Genomic DNA, 22,273 nt, shown 5'->3' with positions numbered 1-22,273 from the left:
TTTTCACTTACAAGATAAATAAGTTCTGGGAGTCTAGTGTACAGCCTGGTGACTATAGTTAATAACACTGTATTGTATACTTGAAATTTGCTGAGAGTAGATCTGAAATGTTCTGATCACACACACAAAAGGTAACTATATGATGAAATGATGCTAATTAGCTTTACTGTGGTAATCCTTTCTCTATGTATATGTATATCAAAACATTACATTGCGTACCTTAGTTACAATTTTGTTTGTCACTTATACATCAATAAAGCTTAAAATATTAATACATATATATGCAATATGTTTTAAAAATCTCTATCAAAATAATTAAAATACAACATGCCAAACATGTCCAAAGATACACATTGGATCCCTGAACAGTTTATACATGAAATAGATCTAATTTTCAGACACATGCTACAACATGGATGAACCTTGAAATAAGCCAGAGACAAAAGGACACGTATTGTTTGCTCCCAGTTATATGAAGTACCTAAAGTAGGCAAACTCATAGAGACAGATAGTAAAATGGTGGTTGCCAGGGTTTGAGGGGAGGGGATATGGAAATTATTGCTTAATGGGGGTGGAGATTCAGTTTGGGAATGAAAAAGTTCTGGAGATGGATGGTGGTAATGGCTGTACAACAATGGGAATGTACCTAATACCATAGAAGCTTACATTAAAAATTGTTAAAATGTTACATTTATGTCATGTATATTTTACCACAATAAAATACACATTTGTATTTACATATAAAATTTCAATAACTCATATAGGAAAAAAAATATATATATAGAATCTACTTCACTGTGTTCCAAAAAAGTTGGCATGATAGATATATCTTCAAATCAAAATAGTTCAGGAAATTCCATGAAAAAGGGGTTTTTTAAATTATAGGACTTTAAAAACAATTTTAAATGCTAATATGAACTGTGTACCTTCACAGGGGACGTTGGTATAATAGTCAAATGAAAGAAATTTAAACCAAGGATCTTGTATGATGCATTAATTTTTACTGTGATATTGTCTCCAGATGTCTTTCATGTAAAAAAAAATGTTGGGCCGGGTGCGGTGGCTCAAGCCTGTAATCCCAGCATTTTGGGAGGCTGAGGCGGGTGGATCACGAGGTCAGGAGATCGAGACCATCCTTGCTAATACAGTGAAACCCCATCTCTACTAAAAATATAAAAAATTAGCCGGGCGTTGTGGTGGGCGCCTGTAGTCCCAGCTACTCGGGAGGCTGAGGCAGGAGAATGGCGTGAACCCAGGAGGCGGAGCTTGCAGTGAGCCAAGATTGCACCACTGCACTCCAGCCTGGGCCTCAGAGCGAGACTCTGCCTTAAAAAAAAAAAAAAGACAAAAGATAACACCAGCTCAGTTCCGAATATCTAATTTACCTGCAATTCCAAAATGGCTAGGTATTTTTTTTTTGAGAAAGTGTTAGGATAGAATAATAAAATGCATACTGAGATGCTGACCTCAAGTTATTTGTGTGTCCAGAATTAATTTAAACTTCCCCCTTCCCAGTGGATTTTTTTCATTTAAACTACCATCTCAGCAGGTTTATACTGGGCAAGCAAATTAGTTACTCCCTGAAAAGCTTTGGAGTTCCACCTTGCATCATTAAATAAAATGGAGATGGCCAACCAGAATGAAATGTACCAGACTTACAGATGGAAGCATGTGGAAGGGTCATGCCTCACACAGCACCTGAGATATTGTGTGTGACTAGATAAAGGAAAGCTATTCCGATCATTAGAGAATATTCACTACCAAGCAGAATAATTTTGCAGGCCTCCTAAGATGATTAGCTAGCGTAGAGCAGTGTTTGCCTGCATGCTCTTCATTTCTCCTCACCTGTTTTCTCTTCTACGTGTAACAGCAAAGCATCTCGCCTGTGACTTTGAGTCGGGTTTCTGCGGTTGGGAGCCATTTCTCACAGAAGATTCACCCTGGAAGCTGATGAAAGGATTGAATAATGGAGAGCACCACTTTCCTGCAGCCGATCACACAGCAAACATAAATCATGGTAGGACATTTTCCTCTTTAAAAAAAAAAAAGTTTTCTTTCTTGCATGTTGTGGAATGATGATACTGTGTATTTTCATTTCTATTCTGTAGACTGTATACATGGAACTCTGGTTTGTCTTGCTTTAAAACCTCCTGACCAAGTTAATAATTGGCGGGCAATTGAGTTCCCTGAAAGGAGCATTGTTTTAATCACCAACATGTTTGTTGTTGCAATTTTTATAAGTTGGGTTAAAGGCATAAAGAGGTGGAAAAGTTTTCTGATCATTTTCTCAAATTGCCCAGAATCAAGTACAGTAGGCTTGCCTTCTTTTTAGAGCAATCCAATTTTTTCAAAACAGGAAGAAAAATAGTCTAATCTTGTTTCTGGGAACTGAGAACAGAGATTTAGCACTATCTGTGAAATAAATTTACAAATACTTGAATGCAATTTAATCAGTCTTCGGGCTTCTTTATAATAAACAGTCTTATTCTTCCACATATATATTTTTAACCATCATTCCAGTGTTTACATATCATCTTAAAATAGAGGAACCATAACTACCTGTGGTATTCCAATAAGTGTCTGTGAAACTCCAATAAAACAGAAAGGGTTTGTTCTCTTTTCTCTTTTGTTTTGTTCACATTTATCATCGGATGTCATTCCCCATATACGTTAGCATCGTGTTAACTTTACTTTTTAAATGTATATGTTTTAAGTAAAGAGTGTCTCGCCATGTTGCCCAGGTTGATCTCAAACTCCTGGCCTCAAGCAATCCTCTCACCTCAGCCTCCCAAAAGTGCTGGGATTACAAGAGGGAGCCACCACACCTGGCAAACCTTACAATAGCACAACTGTACTTGTACTATAGATCACCTTTCAACCTCATTGAACATTATCCTATTTGTTTCTTCTTTCAGACTTCCAAAGAATTATACCAAAAATAAGTATTGATCATATTTTTAATTACAGCCATTGGAAATTGGGGTTGGTGGCAGTGGGTGAGGGTGCTAGGGGATGGGATGGGAAAATTCAACCATCCATCTGTTGGCTACAGCCATAAACCTAGTTAATTGTTTAACAGTGTGGTAAGTTCTTAATTTTTGCTTTTGTGCCATGACTCATTTCTTTAACATTTTGTAGCAGACAAAGTTAAGTTTAAAGTTTAAAATAGAAAGGGGACTATAAATCATTGGAACTATGTATTAACAACACATTTTCTCTAAACTCATATAATATTTTACTTCTTTTTCTCTGTTCAAGCCAATTATTAAATACATAGCATAGACGATATCTGGATGCACAAAGATGGATGCCACGATCCCTGCCTTTGAGGTGGTCTCAGTCTGGTAGCTTACGTAGATAAGCAAGGAATTGCAATCGGTTATGAAGGATGCTTTAAGAGGGATGGAAGGTGATTCAGATGGATTCGAGATGCCTTGTTGAAGGAGATGACTCCTGAACTGAGCACTGAAGGGAAATGAAAAGTAGTCAGGAAGCCAGAAGTAAGGAATTACTGAGAGAAGACGGAACCAAAGAGAGGTGGGAGGGATCATGTCCTAATTGGAGGGAAGAATCCCCAAAGCGGGCAGAAAGATGGGAGTAGTTAGGGATGAAAGACGTGTGTGATTGGACAGGGAGAAGAGAACTGATGAAACAGGAGAGGAAGGAAGGGGACTCTAGAGAGTGCTGAGGAATTGGAAATGTGTCTGCAGGATGATGGTGACCCAGGTAGTCATGTTAAAGCATGTGACCAATCAAATTTGCTCTAAAGGGCTGTTCTGTCTGAGATGAGGAGAATGGAGAGGGTGAAAGGCTGGATTCAAAAAAACATGGATGTGCTGAAGAAATATCAGTGAGAGATGATGAAGGCCTAAGCCAAGGCAGTGATTCTCAAAGGGAAGCTGTGCGGGCAGTGTGTCATGGTGGTCTGATGTGAGCATACCATAACCAGTTAGGGAAGAGCACGGGCTGCCCAGGGTTCCGACACGATGTTGACACTGCACCCATGTCTAAATATTAGGGTGCTTCAGTTTTATTAGATAGAAAATAGAGAAAAGAAAAGTAGCTTCCCTGTGGAGTTGTCATGAGGATTAAATGAAATAACACCTGTGAAGGTTTTTCCATGTAGTAAGAGCTCCATAAACATTAATAGATATTTGTTGTCCATTCTAATAAGAAGACTAGGAAAAACACCAGATAAGACAATTAGAAAATATGTTTGTAATTCACCTTTAGTCTTTTGCCATCTTATAATTACTACATAACTATGATTTGCATTAAAAAGATTCTAATAGAGCCCCTGTGTTAGATGTTGAAAGACCCATTCTTTTCCGGTGAGTTGAAGAATAGTGAAAGATAACAATATGACTGATAAAACTAGGGGCAGCTGGTCTCACCCAGAGTGTGAGGGACAAAAACGCAGTCTTTCTCATTTTAGAAAGGGCCAATTAAAAAAAAAAATATATCTGGATCACGGAGTCAACATCTCTTTACCCATGATTGCCATGATCAAACCTTAAAGAGAATCAGTAGTGGTTTTAAATTGCAAGTGAGGAGGAGAATTAAAAAAAATGAAAAAGGACCGGGAAGGGAAAGGAAAGTGAAATGGAAATTTCTGGTAGAGTCAGAGGCAGCCTAATAGTTCCGATATCTAAGAAAGTGGAGTTCTAGTTCATTTTGTTCTTACAGCCTTAAACATATAGATTGCAGCTTTTAAATCTATCTGTCTATCTATCTATCTATCTATCTATCTATCTATCTATCTATCTATCTATCTATCTAGCTGAGACAGAGTCTCACTTAGTTGCTCAGGCTGGAGTGCAGTGGTGTGATCCATGCTCACTGCAAACTCCACCTCCCAGGTTCAAGCAATTCTCCTGCCTTTTCCTCCCAAGTAGCTGGGACTACAGGTGCACACCACCACGCCCAGCTGGTTTTTTGTTTTTGTATTTTTAGTAGAGCCAGAGGTTTCACCGTGTTGACCAGGCTGGATATGTTGATATTATGTAGTTTTTGTGTGTATGTGTGTAATTAAGCCTCGAATTTCCTTCCTGCCTTTTTTGCTTCGTTTCTACCTTCCTATTCCTACTCTGTTAAATTTCCATAGAAATAGGCAACTCATGTTAATTATGTTCCACTTTTATCTATGTTCATATAGTCACACACAGATATATATATAGTAGATACATACATATTCAAAATTATATGTGTTTCTGTGATTGTTTGTTTTTTAAGAAATATATTATCTTGTAACTATTGTCCCTATCTTCTTACTAAAGATAGCTTATGGCAGTTGCTCCAAGTCATCAAATACTATCTATTTTTTTTCATTTTTTATGATAAAGTATTGGTTAAATGTAAAATTCAACCATTTTAGTGTACAGTTCACTGAGTTCTGACATACATACACAATTGTGTAACCATCACAAAAATGAAGATATAAAACAATTCTATTCCTGCCCAACACATTGTTCTGTGCCATTATGTACTCAATAATTCTCCCACCTCCCACCACTGACACCAATGATCTGATTTCTAGCCCTAGTGTATGCCTGTTCCAGAATGTCTTGAAAATGGAATCATATCATATGTAGCATTTTGATTCTGCCTTCTTTCAATTAGCATAAAGGACTTGAGACTCATCCATGTCGCTGGCTTCAGCCACAATTCCTTCCTTTTTCACTGCTGAATAGTTGGGTCCATTGTGTGGATGAGCCACCCTTCATTTATCCACTAACCAGCTGAAGGACACTTAGATTGTTTCCAAATATTGTCAAATATGAGTAAAAACACCATTAAATTTGCATACGTGTTTTTGTCTGGACATAAGTGTTTATTTGGTTTGAGTTCTCTATCCAATGCCTATGTCTGTTTTTGTTTTTGTTTTTTTTGCACTGTGGTTGGTGAGAGAACTCTACCATTCCTGACTTTCTGTGACCTTCGGGAAATGTTCCAGCTATTCATTTCAGGTGATTTTACCCCCAGACTCAGGTAGTTTTCTCCAATCCATGCACACGATCGGTCCTTACATGGCAATTTAGGGGGGACTGTTTGCAGATCTCGGGAGCTTGCTGTCTTTTCAAAGCTCCAGTACCTGAAAGGGGCAGCTGGCACTCTGTCTTATGAATTCTACCCATGTGGGTCTCCCCAAAGCACCGACTCTATCTGTTTCAACTTGAGGAGACTACCACACTCCTGTGTTTCCCCTCTGCACAGGCACCTGGAAACTCTGTCTAGGCAGTAAGCTGTGGGAATTACAGGACTTAACTCATTTGTTTCCCCTCTCTCAGAGATCACTATCCTGTGATCTATCACTATCTTACATTCCCATTGTCCTATATTTGACAGTCCATGCTAAATATGCTTTTTTTCTAATATTTTTCTTTTGATCGTTTAAGACAGAAGATAAAATCCAGTCTGTGATACTGGATTCATGTTTGTTTATTTAGCTAAATTTATTTGATTTGGATATACCATAATGTATCTAGCTATTCCCCTATCCAGTGACATCAATATCATGACGATGTTTCAAATTTATTCTTGTACACATTTCCTCCTGTAGGATACTTTCGATTTTATGCAATAGATAATAACTAGGAGTGAGACTTCTATATTTTTTAAGCAAGATATGTATTTATATTTTCAATAAACATTTATAGATTCATTTACCCTAAAACTTTAGTACTTCAATTTTTAGTGACAAAATGGGACTACTTTTTCCTATTTTCCTACCAGCAAGAGGCATTATAATTCTCTATAAAAATTTCCAATTAATGGGTGTACAATGATTTCTCATATGTAATATTTATTTGCATTTCACTGAAAAATATTTTTTTCAAATGTTTCCAATGTCTCAATTTATTTGGGTTCTTTAATTTTACTAAGTAATATTTTACAGCTTTCGGGGTAGAGATTTTGAAAATCTTTTGCTAGTATTTTCCTAGGTTTTTGTGTTACTTTTAAAGAACTTCTGATTTTGATTATTGCTGACATATAGAAATGCATTTTTATAGAAAATATTGACCTTGTATCCAGTGGCCTTGCTAATTTTATTTATCATAGCTAGGAACTTATACATATATATTTTATTTTCTAGGATCACAATTATTTTGTCTGCAAATAATGGCAATTTTATTTCCTTTTTTCTAAATATTAACAGTTCTATCTTCCATTTGTTGTTTTATGTACTGGACAGAATTTCTAGAATGTGTTGAACAGAACTGGTGGTAGCTGCTAGACTTGTCTTATTTCTCTCTCAGAGGAAAAACTGTCAATAGTTGAACCTTAAGTGCCATGCTTACTGAAAAATTGTATTCTTTATCAGATAAAAATGTTCCCTTCTATTCAAGAGTGTGCTTTTTAAAAAAATTAAGAAATTGAATGTATGTTAAAAGTTTTCAGTATTTTTCAGCATCTATTATGATATGATTGTCAGATTATCTTTTTTGTCTATAAGGTAAATTGATTTTTTAAATATTAAACCCCTCTTGCACTCCTGAACCAAACCTAACTGGAGTAATTTTATTTATTATTCATTTCTTTATTCTATATGGTAATGCTTGTTTATAACTTTTGCATTTGTGAAAGTTATAGAGACTGGCCTCTAACGTTCTTAAGACATGTAAGGTGTTACTTCTAGGCCAGTGTATTAACAAGGTACCTGTTTTGCAGAAGGTGAGGTCGAGCCAGATGTGAACACTTTAACCCAGGGAGACTATTCACTCTGTCCTTTAATTTTTATATTGTGCTGGTCACAGAGCCACTCTGGGGTATGTGGGTGTGTAAGAGTTTTACAATAAACAATTGTGATTACGAGAAGTAAACTCCTTGTCATGACCAGGAATAAAACTGGTAAATTCCACATTTCTCTAACTTGGCTCATTGTTTAGAGCAGGCTGATAGAAAGATAAATCAAGGGACGTGTTCCTAGAAGTCCCTGGGCCTGTGGTCAGAGTTTAGACTCTCTATACGCCTTACCTGCACATATTAATTTTAACGCAATATTGTCAACTTTCTAAATATTTGGTTAAAATTATCATAGGATAGCATTTAGCTTCCAAATCAATGGTCAGTAACTTCATATTTTAATTCTATTATCTTTCCATCTAGAAACATGTTATCTCTTTTCATCTAACCAGAGAGTTTGCAGTCTTTCACAAAGTTTATAATGTTCTTCATACAAATCGTGTCCCTTTTCTGTTAAATTTATTCCTACATTAAAAAAATTAATTTTGCTATCAGGAGTTGGACATTTCTTGCTGTTTATGTATCTGGAAACTTACTGCTAAGATAAGATAAGTAATTGTGTAATATATCTGTTTCCATTTAGCTTACCAAATTTTCTAAATGATACTATAATTATAAAAAATGGAATACTTTGGCTTTCTATTTTTACAATTATATTATTGGTAAACATGGGAAATTTACTTCTCTTTTTCTATAATGTCTACTAGATATTTTATTTCCTTGACTTCTACACTCACCAGACCTTTAAGATAATATTAGTCTAAGATTATAAATATTGCCTAATATTATCTCTAATTGATAGTTGTGACAGAAATATGTCATTTCCCATTTTAATTAATATTGTTTTATCATTTGCCATTTAGAATGCTATTTATTTTGAGGTTGTTCACTAGTCTTTATTTAATTATTTCCTTTTATTTTATTAAGATTTGTGACTTGAAATTGTTCACTGGTTTTTCACAGTCTTTTCAACATTTAGATAGGATTCTATGACTTGACACTTTCATTTGTTGTTGTAACTGAATATGGAGACCGAGCTCCTAAATTAAACCAAACCTACATTCTTGGAAGGCTCAGATTAATCAAGACACACTATTTTTGGATAACAATTTCAAATTTATTTGACATCATTTTAATTAGAATATTTGTTCCTATGCTCACAAGTGAGATTGCTCTCTAGAGTTTTAAATTTTGTCCTATTTTCATCCATTTTATTAAAAATTAAAGATATTCTGGCAACCTAATATGAATCAGGGAGCTCTCCATATTTTTCTAAGATCTGAGGTTTCTCGAATAATGTTGCAAATATTTGTTTTTTAAAAATTAAATAGGGAGCCAGATGCAGTGGCTCATGCCTGAAATCCCAGCACTTTGAAGGCCCAAGGCAGGAGGATTGCTTGAGGCCAGGAGTTTGAGACTCTGCCCCTACAAAAAAATTTAAAATGTATGTGGTAGTGTGCTCCTGTACACCCAGTGGGAGGCTGAAGCTGGAGGATTGTTTGAACCCAGGAGTTCCAGGCAGCAGTGAGCCACAATCATGCTACTGCACTCTAGCCTAGGTGACAGAGCCAGACCCTGTCTCAGGAAAAAAAAAAAAAAGGAAAGAAAATTAAATTTAACTCAGATGTGGGACCATACATTTCTCTCTAGATTTTCTTTTCATTACTTTTTCAGTTACTTTTGTTGTCTAAACGATTTATTCAGGCCTTTTGCTTCATTTAGATTTTGGCGTCTTAATGTGTACATGTTCTCACCTTCATTAACCAGCTTGTTTGAAATTGTGTATATTCTTTTGAATGACTGGAGGAGTAAGGTCTTTGAATATCGGTTCATTTGTTTTTAGAATTTTGATCATCTTTTTAAAAATATTTATTTGAATTTTACCTAAACCTGAGCATTTTTAGGTGGAAGAATTTTTCAAAATCAACTTTTCCCATTCTTTTCCTTTTTAGGTGAAGCATAGAGAATTTAATGAACTTGCTCGCATGCACTGTTTCCATTACCTGTAATTTGGAATTTGGGGACAGTAAACTTTATCTTTCCAAGTAGGTTTTGAGATTTAAAAACAATATAAACTGGGTTCTATTTTTCCCACTCAAAGATGACACTGCTGACTCACATCCTTGGTTGTTTGGTTAAACATGTGATGGAGTCTATAAAATAATACATTCTAATTCTAAATCCTTTCCTTTGTGTGCAGTCAGCATTGACTTGTATCTAGGAAAATCACTCTCTGAATACGGTATTTTCCAATGAAAATAGTTGGTTTTCCAAATTGCCTATCACTGTGATTATCAAAGGGCAGTATCAGACCTTGACATTGTTGGGTATAGCCTTCCTTGTAAGTCTTCAATATTCAATGAAACTACCCCAGACAGCAGCTCTGAACCTGTGATCTTTTAAGCTGCTGAGAGATGTTATCCCCTGCACATTTGCCATGAGCACATCCGTCGTAGTTAAAATCTAAAAGTGGTGATTTTGTTAATGTTCAGATTAGATCTTTAATTAAGCTTTAATCCCCTCTAGCACAGACAACAATGTCAAACACGTAAGACCCGGGAGAAACTAAAATTCATTCCATAAGCTCATATCCTTCGGTACTTTGTGAAGAAACTAAAAAATAAAGCTCTTGTGGGTATTTCATAAGGGCGTGTTGAATATCTAATTGTCAGCTTAGAAGCTTCATTTAATTTGATGTCAAACTCTATGACATAAATGAAGCCAACAGAAATGTTTGTTTAGGTGATTTGGATCAAGACCTTGTTTTAATTGATTAAATGTTATTTTAGGTATTTAATGTTATACCGGTATAAATGCTATTTGTTATCTACAAACCATAATAGTAAATATGTAAAAAATGTACTTTTCTTTATCTAATTGATAGTTTAGCATGTGCAAGGATAAGATTGTGGAGCAAAGAACAGCTAAGTGTGTAAGAGAACTTACATCCGTATGACTTTCCCTTTGTTTTTGCAGGATCATTTATTTATTTGGAGGCACAGCGCTGCCCCGGGGTGGCCAAGCTTGGAAGTCCTGTTCTTACAAAATTGCTCACTGCCTCTACCCCATGTCAGGTAATCAACTGTTCTGAATTTCCACTGGCCATTCTGTGGTTGTAAATCGCTGAGCTTGGGTTACTCTGCTAGTAAATGCCCGCCATGTTTTACTAGCACTTTAATAATGAATTAAGAGATTTACATACGCTATTTCAACACAAAATGCTATGTCCTTCTAGAAGACCATTTGTAACACATAACTGGCACCATTCTTTTGGGGGCTATTAAAGCTTTCTGTTATTTTATATTCTTTTCACACAGTCATTTCGATAATCTAAAGCTGTGGATACGTGTTGCCAAAATTTTTGGCCAACAATGTACATTGAGAAAAATAAAGTCAGTTAAATAAGTGTTTGTTGAAAGAAAGAAAAATGGAAATGATTATATTTACTGAAATTTGAGTTTTTTAAATGAGTCCTCTGGTGCCAGGCAAACACAAACTAAGGAGTGAAATACCCATTTTATTTCAGCAGCATATTAGAGAGGATGGACTAGTTAGACTTGGTTCAAGTCTCTTTTGCCACTTTCTAACTGTGGCTCAGACAAATTGTATATTTCTTTTGAGACTCAGTGTCTACACCAGCAACATACATGATTGTATGGATTAAATGTCAGCGTTTACATTGGAAGCATACACGATTATATGGAATAATGTCAAGGATTAAAATGTGATTAAATAAAGCACCTGGCAAAATATTTGGTACATAGTAGGTAAACAATGTTTGTACCAAACATTGGTATATATGTACCAAATATAATGTTAATTCAGTAAACATAATTCCTTTGCTTTCCATAAAAGTAACACCTAAATCAGAGGTCTGTATTCAGCTTGTCTTATTTTCAGTCCTTTTGAGAGCTCCAACATGCCTCTCGGCCCTTAGGATTTCAGCTAATTTTTTCGTCTTTACTTATCAGAAAATAATGAAGAGATCAATAGTGCCACACAGTAAATTCATTGCCTGTAAGTGTAGTGTTAGAGCAGTTTACTTGGGCTTTCCTGGTGATAAATGACATATTATTCTGAGGTATAAACCTAATTATACCTTCAGTTTGGTATAAGTCTAAGTGGGAGTGCCCTGAGTTCTTAATAGTGGTGTCCATAGATACTTTCTTTTAAAGTCCTAAAGATACTTTCTTTTCCTTTCTTTTGTTTTTTTTCTTCCCATTTCTTTGTGAGAATAAGAATTAAAGCAAATGCCTGGTCTCCATTTCCATTTTATCCAAATGCCTTTTACCCATTCCCACCTCTTTATTTTAATTAAATCCTATAAGATAGACAGAAAAAGAGAAAGATAGATATAGAGTTTTTTTTTTTTTTTTTTTGAGGGGAAACTCCAGAAGCACTTCTTCTTTGAAAGTACAAGCTAACTTAGATTTAATTCAAGGTCATACATTAAAGTGATGAGATCACAAATGTTAGATATATAGAAAAAATTGAATGTAAAGGAATATGATGTGTTAATTCTGCCTGCTTTACAGAAATTTGAAGATATTAAGAGTGTATTAGAAATTCCTATGACTCACCTAGAGTCACTGAGAAATCATATGCATGTATATGATTTTAAAATGTAATCTACCTTTCCCATCATTGTATGCTTCCCGATAGCCATTGATTTGTGGCCACTGGGATTGAGTTTCAGTTTATCATTGTTTCCACTTGAGGACACTTAATTTTTGCTTAAATTGGTAACTTAGTTGGGGTTGGGGTGTTATTTAGGTGGGGTCTCAGTGAAAATGCTGTCATGGACATTTTGGGTGCTTGGTAGTTTATCTCAAAACCAAGGCTTCGATCTCTAAAGGCTATGGATACTGACTTAATGGTTTGCCTTGGTTTTTGAAAAACTGAGACTGTTTCAAGGCGCCACTGCAGACTGCCAGAATAGATATTTGTTTTTCACGCTTTTCTCTATGTGCTTGAATTTTAGAAGTCTTTGAGTTAGCAGGAAGGATATTTGAGTTACCTTGTAATGCTTTCCAGTTTAGGAAGTAGGAGTAGACTGTAGGAGAATGTTATTGATAGTCTGAGATACACATAGCTAAGGTTCTCAGGATTTTTCTAAGACTATAATATGAATTTTTAAAATAAGTTTGTGGCAATATGTGATATTTTCTTTTTCTTTCTTTCTTCTTTTTTTTTTTTTTCCTGAGACAGAGTCTCACTCTGTCGCCCAGGCTGGAGTGCAGTGGCGCAATCTGGGCTCACTGCAAGCTCCTGCCTCAGCCTCCTGAGTAGCTGGGACTACAAGTGCCCACCACAACTCCTGGCTAATTTTTTGTATTTTTAGTAGAGTCGGGGTTTCACCATGTTAGCCAGGATGGTCTTGATCTCCTGACCTCGTGATTCACCCGCCTTGGCCTCCCAAAGTGCTGGGATTACAGGCGTGAGCCACCGCACCCGGTCGATATTTTCTTACATAAAAGTTACAGAATAAGCAAACAAAACAAATTCTTACCTTCTTGGGTAACTGGAAAATCTAGCCAATCCTCTGAATTGGAACATATTAATAATAGTGCTTTCATGGAACCAATGTTCTTCATTATAAGGTAGTAGAGTCAAGCAGTGAGATAACCAGTGTGGGGTACTTTGATATGATTAAAGCCTTCATTTTCTGAAATTATATGGTTTTTTTTCCCTACATAATCCTAGCAGATTAATACAGTTAAGAATTTTTTCTTTTTTTGAAAGGAATTTAAAGCAACTTGAGCTTTCTCGTGAGTTGCCATTTCTAACAGCATGATTTTAGGGCCATTTTGCATGGATTACCTTGTACTTTATATGTGGCCAACACATGCCATCAGCATGGACAATTGTTCTTGCAGCTAATCATTGTTCAAGATGCGGACTTTAATTTATGCTTCAAAAGTCCTTTCAGCCACTAGTGGAAAATTGGCATTTTTCTTTGAAATACAAGATAGGACAAACAGAACACGAGGGAGCCCAAAGCTATTCTATCTTACTGCTGTTGAAATGCTGTTACTGTTTACAATTAACTAGGAGATGTAAAGTATGAAGGGGATTAATGTGGGTACTAATATTTTCTGAGTTTTCATATTTGAGTTACTGTGTAAGTAACATAATCTCTTACTTTTAGGACTTCACAATTAAATACAGGAAGATGGATAATATGAAGCTTTTGCTTTCAAAGTTAGTTTGTATGTTCATCTATTGATCTTTCTTTTGTTTTTAATTCTCCAACTTGTTTTGCAAGTACATTAATATTCCTTCAGTAGAAGATAATTCATAGATTGTTTTACAAATATGAATGAGAAAGTCAGGACAAAGGTAGTTGAAACCAGAGATAGGTTGGATCCCAAAGTAAAGTTTATGAGGGCCAGCCTACACATTTGAGTCTGCCAATGCAGAGAGGGCCACATGTGGTTCAGATTCAAGGAAGTAAAGAGAAATAAACAAAACTGAAAATAGTTCTTCTGAGACTTCTCCCGAGTGCTTGCTATATTACCAAAGTAAACATTATACCTACGATTCAACACATATATATTGCTTATCTACTGTGTGTTAATCACAGTCCTCGATGCAGGGAATATAATGACAACAACCTAAACACATGCTTGCTCTAACAAAATGTTGTTTAGTGGGGGATACTGATAGCAATTCAGTGTAAAATGCTGCAAACTATAAGAGGGTGAGTCCAGTATAATAATAACACTCTACAAATCTCTCTCAAAGAGTTTTAAAAGGCCATGTCTTACAATGTCCCCAAAGTAGGACAATAAACTGGAGTCAAAGAACAATTTAGAAAAAAAGTAATTTTGGATCATGTCCTGCAATGGTGCAGTTGTGCTCTATTCCCTGGTCATTGTGTTTAATCCAAAGATCAATGTTAGAATAGCTGATGGATTCTAGAGGAAGCAACAGTCTACAGAGGAAAGGGCGAGCAGGTGCTCTCTCCAATCTGTATATCAAAGCACATAAAGATTAATCATTTAAACGGGAAAAACAGATTCTGTTTTATTGAAGATTCTAAACCTCAACATAAGCTGGTTCAGGAAAAGAATGCCCAGGAAAAAGCATAACTGACTAGGAGCCATAAAAATCACTATGGTAATGGTGAGGGATGTGTGTGTGTGTCTGTGTGTTCATGTATGTGACGAATGATCCCCTCTTTCAATATATACTTATTCCCAGCTGAATTTTGAGGAGCTATAGATATCTTAGCTTTTTTTTTTCTTTTCTCCCATTTATTTATTTTGCTTTTTTGGCTATTCTTGTCCTTCTGTATCTTTGTATTCTAGATCTTATAAAGGTGCAGCAAGTGTGGCAATAAGCAGACTGAGGAAGGCATAAAGGGTCTGATGTGAAGCAGAGAAGGCAGAGGTGGCTGAGGGTTTGGAGTAAAATCGAGAATGGCCATGAAGATCTGACCAAGGAGCTCTGAGATTGAGAAGGAATTAGAACAAAGTCCATAGGGAAGTTGAGAAAATTGGCAGAAAATTTGAAGAGGAGGGTTTCAACAGGAGATGATCAAAATTAAAAAAAAGAAAGAAAGAAAACAGAAAAATAAGGAAGAATTCATTTTGAACCTCTGAATCATGATCTTGGGTGTCCCAGACTGAAGTATCAGAGAGCCCAAGGTCCCAGAGGCACTGTACCGACACGAGAACCAATGGAACTAAGACTATCACCCCCTCTCCAGCTTAGGTACTCATCCATATGCAGTAACTGGTGTAAATCACCAGATGTTCTTTCCTTTGGTAGTAAAATATATGATTTAATGTATACATATATATTTTTTAAAAATAGAAATAATTTAAAATCATAAGGATACAATTAAAAATGAAATAATTGGAGCTTCCATTTTTATCTTCAATATTCAGAAAGAACTGTTTGTTGGAAACTTTTTTAACCACATGAACTTCTCTTGAATGCAGTGATTCAAAGTCTTGAATAGTCATACTGTATATAAAATCTGCCTTAGTGGAGACCCAATAAAAATAAAAGCAAGCCCTTTTTATTAACATTTTACTTAATTTGTTTTGAATGAAGCAGGCATGCATCAAGAAAATTTCCTTTAAAAATGATCAAGTAGTAAATAAAATTTGAATGTTTGGTGTAATTTTCACTTACATGCTTTGCAGATCTGTTTCATGCAACATTCTGGGATGACGGACAATGTTCCCTATGTTAAGTATAGTAGCTACTAGCTACATAGAGCTATTGATCATTTAAAACAACTGAGAGGCCGGGCGCAGTGGCTCTGGCCTGTAATCCCAGCACTTTGGGAGGCTGAGGCAGGCGGATCACAAGGTCAGGAGATCGAGATAATCCTGGCCAACATGGTAAAACCCCATCGCTACTAAAAATACAAAAATTAGCTGGGTGTGGTGGCACGTGCCTGTAGTTCCAGCTACTCTGGAGGCTGAGGCAAGAGAATCACTTGAACCCAGGAAGTGGAGGCTGCAGTGAGCCGTGATCACACCACTGCACTCCAGTCTGGGCAACAGAGTGAAACTCTGTCTCAAGAACAACAACAACAACAAAAACAAAACCATAACTGAGAAAATGAATTTTTCACTTTGTTTAATATTAATTAATTTAAATTTAACAGCCACACTATTTTCACAATTTTGTAGTTATGCTCATTATAATTAAATGTTCATTTTCTTTTGCCACTCTTCCTCCAAAAGACTCAAATGTCCCTAAGGACCTGTAATGCCTTATACATTTTTTTGACATAGAATAGATTATCTTTCTTCCTCTCTTTCCTCTCTCTCTCTCTCTCTGTTACTTTCTCTCTATATATTTCTGAATGTTTATAAGCATTTACTGACAGTCTTCTCATTTCTTTCTTCTTTTTTTAATGCAATTAACTGAATACTTAGAAAATACAAATTACTATAATAAGTTCTGTGAGGAATTTATGACACGTTTCATGATTTGGAGTTTAAGGTTTAGTGTTCTGCTACTGGCATGTACCAGGTTGAGAGGCACAGAGTTTCCATACTTGGTTACTACTTATGTGAAGTCACAGCTTGTATCAATAACTTAAAATTGATCATTAGAGAAATTCAAATCAAAACCACAATGAGATATCATCTCACACCAGTCAGAATGGCCATTATTAAAATGTCAAAAAATAACATGCCGGCAAGGTTGTGGAGAAAAAAGTATGCTTATACACTGTTGATAGGAGTGTAGATTAGTTCAACCATTGCAGAAAGCAGTATGGCAACTCCGCAAAGAGCTAAAAGCAGAGATACTTTTCCACCCAGCAATCCCATTACTGGGTACATATACCTACAGTACTAGAAATTTTTCTACTGTAGGTCAGGTGCAGTGGCTCACGCCTGTAATCCCAGTACTTTGGGCAGCTGAGGTGGGTGGAGTGCTTGAGTCCAGGAGTTTAAGACCAGTCTGGGTAACATGGTGAAACCCTCATCTCTACTAAAAATTAAAAAAAAAATTAGCTGGGTGTGGTGGTGCAAGCCTGTAGTCCCAATTACTGAGAAGGCTGAGGTGGGAGAATTACCTGAGCTCAGGAGTTTGAGGCTGCAGTGAGCCGTGATCATGCCACTGCACTCCAGCCTGAACAACTGGAGTGAAACCCTGTCTAAAAAAAAAAAAAAAAAAAAAAAAGACATCATTCTATCATAAAGATACATTCACATGTATGTGAATGGTCATTGCAGCGCTATTTACAATAGCAAGGATATGGAATCAACCTAGATGCCCATCAATGACAGATTGGATAAAGAAAGAGTGGTACATATGTACTGCGGAATATGCAGCCATAAAAAAAGAACAAGATCATGTCTTTTGTGGGAACATGGATGGAGCTGGAGGCCATTATCCTTAGCAAACTAACACAGGAAAAGGAAACCAAATACCGCATGTTCTCACTTACAAGTTGGGAGCTAAATAATAAAAACAATGAACACAAAGAAGGAAACAACAGACACGGGGGTCTACTTTAGGGGGGAGGGTGGAGGAGGGAGAGGAGCAGAAAAGATAACTATTGGGTACAATGCTTAGTACCTGGGTGATGAAATAATCTGTACAAGTCCCCGTGACACGTGTTTGCCTATGTAACAAATCTTCACATGTACCCCGAACCTAAAATAAAAGTAAAAAGGGAAAACAATGAATTAAAAAAATTTGTGGGCTGTATCAATAACTTTTGTTCAGTGATTTCACCCTCAAAAATTCAAAAGATAATGGAACATTCCTTGGTATTTAATAACTTAAGAATTTAAGTCTGCATAATGCAAATTCTATAAAAAAAGTAAATTAAATATAAGTTCTGAGCTCTTATCCCATTGACTATGGATCCCGTTGGCATTTATACTTAATACACTATTAAAATAACTTCACACTGGTGATGTACTGAGTGACAGTTTGACAGCTCAAAATTCTGATGGGACATGCACATCTCTTGTACAACTAGGTTTAAAGCTCTGTTTTGCATATTTACAAGCTTGGGACATAGTGAAACTTACAGCAGGGATCTAAAATGTAATCACAGTTGAGAAACATGAATCCTCTCTTTCCATGGAATTTAATTAAACATTTCTATTATTTTTGTTTCTAACTCACCTGTCAAGGTGTGAATTAAGGTAAGCACAGTAATAAAATCTGAAATGAAATAAACAATCAGAATTTTTAAATCAGGTGGTCACAATTAAGTAGACATTGATAAAAATGTGTACCAAATAGATGCTTGGTGTTTTAAAATGAACAATTTTTTTAAAAAAAGCATTTAAAACATTTTTTTTTGGTCAACATTCATCACTGGAATTGGGTCCCAACAGTGAAATACATGGCTTGCCTATATATACACTAGTATCTGTCCATGTATCAGTATAAAAGCACAATGATGAATGGGAAAACATTTTTAAAAAAGAATTTAAAATATAATGAACCTGAAAAAATGTCACTGAATCTAAAGAGAAGTATTCCACTTTTGTGGGACCTCATCTTTAAATGTTGGGTTTTTCTTTAAAACATACAGCCTTAGGACCTGTTATATGATAATGAGAAGAAGCAAAAAAATTTGACTGCAGCGTACCTGAACTTGTTTTAATGGAGGTTTTGTGGGCATATTTTACAGAATGAATCACCCAGACAACATTGAGGGAATTAATTTTTGCCTCACACAGCTCCAGGTACTTAGAAAGTGGTCAGTAAATTTTGGTTGAATCAATAACAGTACGCAATTTCATGTTAGGGCTACTGCTATCAGCACCTGGCATAATCCTCTCTATTCTCTTCACTATGTAGTTAAGCCATCAAACCTTTAGATTGTGTCATTATTGATGGTGAATAGGAAGTGAAATGATTAAGCCTCCCTACCCTCAAAGAATATTGTCTTACTTGGCTCAATTATTGATGAACAGTATCCTGTGAGCTTCCCCGTTATTTGTTAATGCTACCACAGAGACTAAATTGATATAAAGTATTAATTACAGTTTTTAAAGTTAACCTAAGAAAATAATTTTTAAGGAAAGTTTTTCTTGTTTGAAACATCAAGTCTGTATAGTAATACTTGATTTTGTAACGTTGAGTCTCAACGTGTACCTCTCATATTTGTAAGAAGCCAGAGAGAAGGATTCTGGAAACTTCCATGGAAACAGTGGTACTGCCCATGACTGGGTTACACATCTGGGGGAAAGGAGAATTGAGAAGATTATATTTAACACAGAAGTTGTTTGGAATATATATATACATATATATATATTGTTGTTGTTGTTTGTTGTTTTGTTTTGTTTTGTTTTTTGAGATGGAGTCTCGCTCTTGTTGCCCAGGCTGGAGTGCAATGGCGTGATCTCAGCTCACTGCAACCTCCCCGCCTTCTGGGTTCAAGCGATTCTTCTACCTCAGCCTTCCGAATAGCTGGGATTACACGCATGCACTACCACACCCGGCTAATTTTTTTGTATTATTAGTAGAGATGGTGTTTCATGCCTGTAATCCCAGCACTTTGGGAGGCCGAGGCAGGCAGATCACCTGAGGTCAGGAATATTTCAAATTATAGGAAAAACTACCAGAGGCAGGTCAATGGAATATTTATATCATTGAAAACATGTTTTCAACAGGTGCAGTTTTGGTATCATTTGTCTCAACATTCAAATCTCTCAGTTTTTACAAGAACGTCTCTAGATGGAAACTTGCAAAAGCAAGGCAAAATAATCAGATTCTCCGAATCTCAGTGGAGCCACGCAAAAATTGATCTCATTGCAGAAGCGGGAGAATCTACTCTACCTTTTCAGTTAAGCACATACGAAATTAATACAACTCAACAGAAGACACTTATTTAATGCTAATCCTTTCAGATAACAATATAACACACATAGCTCATACCTTTTCAGATGAGCACATATGAAATTAATACAATGCAACAGAAGACACTTATTTAATGCTAATCGTTTCAGATAACAAAATAACACACGCAGCTCATGAATTTATTCAACATTAATGAAGCAAACACATTCAGAGATCAAACACATGATCTGTGATGAGTAGAGAGGTTGTTTTGACTATGCACTTAAGACATGTGTAGAATAGTAGCAAAAATGGAGATAAGAAATGAATAAGATGGCAGAGAGAAGAGTAACTTAAAATCATTTCTTTTTTTTTTAATTTTTATTTATTTTTTATTTTTTTATTTTTTATTTTTTATTATACTTTAAGTTTTAGGGTACATGTGCACATTGTGCAGGTTAGTTACATATGTATACATGTGCCATGCTGGTGCGCTGCACCCACTAACTCGTCATCTAGCATTAGGTATATCTCCCAATGCTATCCCTCCCCCCTCCCCCCTCCCCACCACAGTCCCCAGAGTATGATATTCCCCTTCCTGTGTCCATGTGATCTCATTGTTCAGTTCCCAACTATGAGTGAGAATATGCGGTGTTTGGTTTTTTGTTCTTGCGATAGTTTACTGAGAATGATGGTTTCCAATTTCATCCATGTCCCTACAAAGGATATGAACTCATCATTTTTTATGGCTGCATAGTATTCCATGGTGTATATGTGCCACATTTTCTTAATCCAGTCTATCATTGTTGGACATTTGGGTTGGTTCCAAGTCTTTGCTATTGTGAATAATGCCGCAATAAACATACGTGTGCATGTGTCTTTATAGCAGCATGATTTATAGTCATTTGGGTATATACCCAGTAATGGGATGGCTGGGTCAAATGGTATTTCTAGTTCTAGATCCCTGAGGAATTGCCACACTGACTTCCACAATGGTTGAACTAGTTTACAGTCCCACCAACAGTGTAAAAATATTCCTATTTCTCCACATCCTCTCCAGCACCTGTTGTTTCCTGACTTTTGAATGATTGCCATTCTAACTGGTGTGAGATGATAACCTAGGCATTACCATTCAGGACATAGGCGTGGGCAAGGACTTCATGTCCAAAACACCAAAAGCAATGGCAACAAAAGCCAAAATTGACAAATGGGATCTAATTAAACTAAAGAGTTTCTGCACAGCAAAAGAAACTACCATCAGAGTGAATAGGCAACCTACAACATGGGAGAAAATTTTCACAACCTACTCATCTGACAAAGGGCTAATATCCAGAATCTACAGTGAACTCAAACAAATTTACAAGAAAAAAACAAACAACCCCATCAAAAAGTGGGCGAAGGACATGAACAGGCACTTCTCAAAAGAAGACATTTATGCAGCCAAAAAACACATGAAAAAATGCTCATCATCACTGGCCATCAGAGAAATGCAAATAAAATCATTTCTAAGTGAAGACATTGGATTATATGATGTAGTGAAAAAAAGTCTGACGTGGGCTGTAATATTTTAATCCTATTGCCTCACTTTCTGCTGCCTGGTAACATTGAGAATGTTATCCACCTTTGGGAACTGGAGGACATTATACAAAGTGAAATAAGCCAGGCACAGAAGGACAAATATGGCAGGTTCTCACTCATGTGTGGGAACTAAAAAGTTGATCTCATGGAGGTAGAGAGGAGAATGGTGGTTACTAGAGGCTGAGAAAGGTGGGGAGGAGGAGGTTAGGAAGGGAGGTTTGTTAATGGTTAAAAAATGTAGTTAGTTAGATAGAAGAAAGAAGCTGTAGTGTTTGATAGCACAGTAGGGCAATTATAACAAGTTATTGTGTATTTCAAAATATTTAGGAGATAAGATTTGGAGCGTTCCCAACACAAAGAAATGAGAAGTGTGTGAGGAGATGGTATCCCGATTACCTTTATTTGATAGTGACACATTATATGCATGTATCAAAATATCACATTTACCCCATAAATATGTACAACTACTATGTATTAATAAAATATAATAATAAAAGAAGGCAATTGTATCTTGTCAAATGGGTGTTCTAATTTCTACCTTCCTGTATATAAGTCTTCTGGATGACATTTGAAAAGAGCTATTTTGGAAACTAGATTGGATGGAGTGGAATATGGTGGAAAGCACACTGTTTTGGAGCCAGTGGTCTGAGTTTTAGTCTCTGCTCTGCTCATTGGTTGC

At 36.1% G+C, this 22,273-nt stretch overlaps 1 protein-coding gene across 1 annotated transcript; it reads left to right on the top strand.

Moving 5' to 3' along the window:
- Positions 1 to 811: 811 nt before the first annotated feature.
- LOC117974810 (MAM and LDL-receptor class A domain-containing protein 1-like) lies at positions 812 to 21,760 on the top strand. The gene is made up of 3 exons (XM_034931778.3): positions 812 to 2,017; positions 10,720 to 10,817; positions 19,851 to 21,760. Exons 1-3 carry the CDS (start codon positions 1,825 to 1,827, stop codon positions 20,070 to 20,072), a joined length of 513 nt encoding a protein of 170 aa, XP_034787669.3. The 5' UTR covers positions 812 to 1,824; the 3' UTR covers positions 20,073 to 21,760.
- Positions 21,761 to 22,273: the final 513 nt, after the last annotated feature.

The sequence above is a fragment of the Pan paniscus genome, chromosome 9 (assembly GCF_029289425.2).
Source record: "Pan paniscus chromosome 9, NHGRI_mPanPan1-v2.0_pri, whole genome shotgun sequence".
Lineage (NCBI taxonomy): Eukaryota > Metazoa > Chordata > Mammalia > Primates > Hominidae > Pan > Pan paniscus.
Note: the sequence above shows the minus strand (reverse complement) of the source record. Positions and strands in the feature narration are given on the sequence as shown.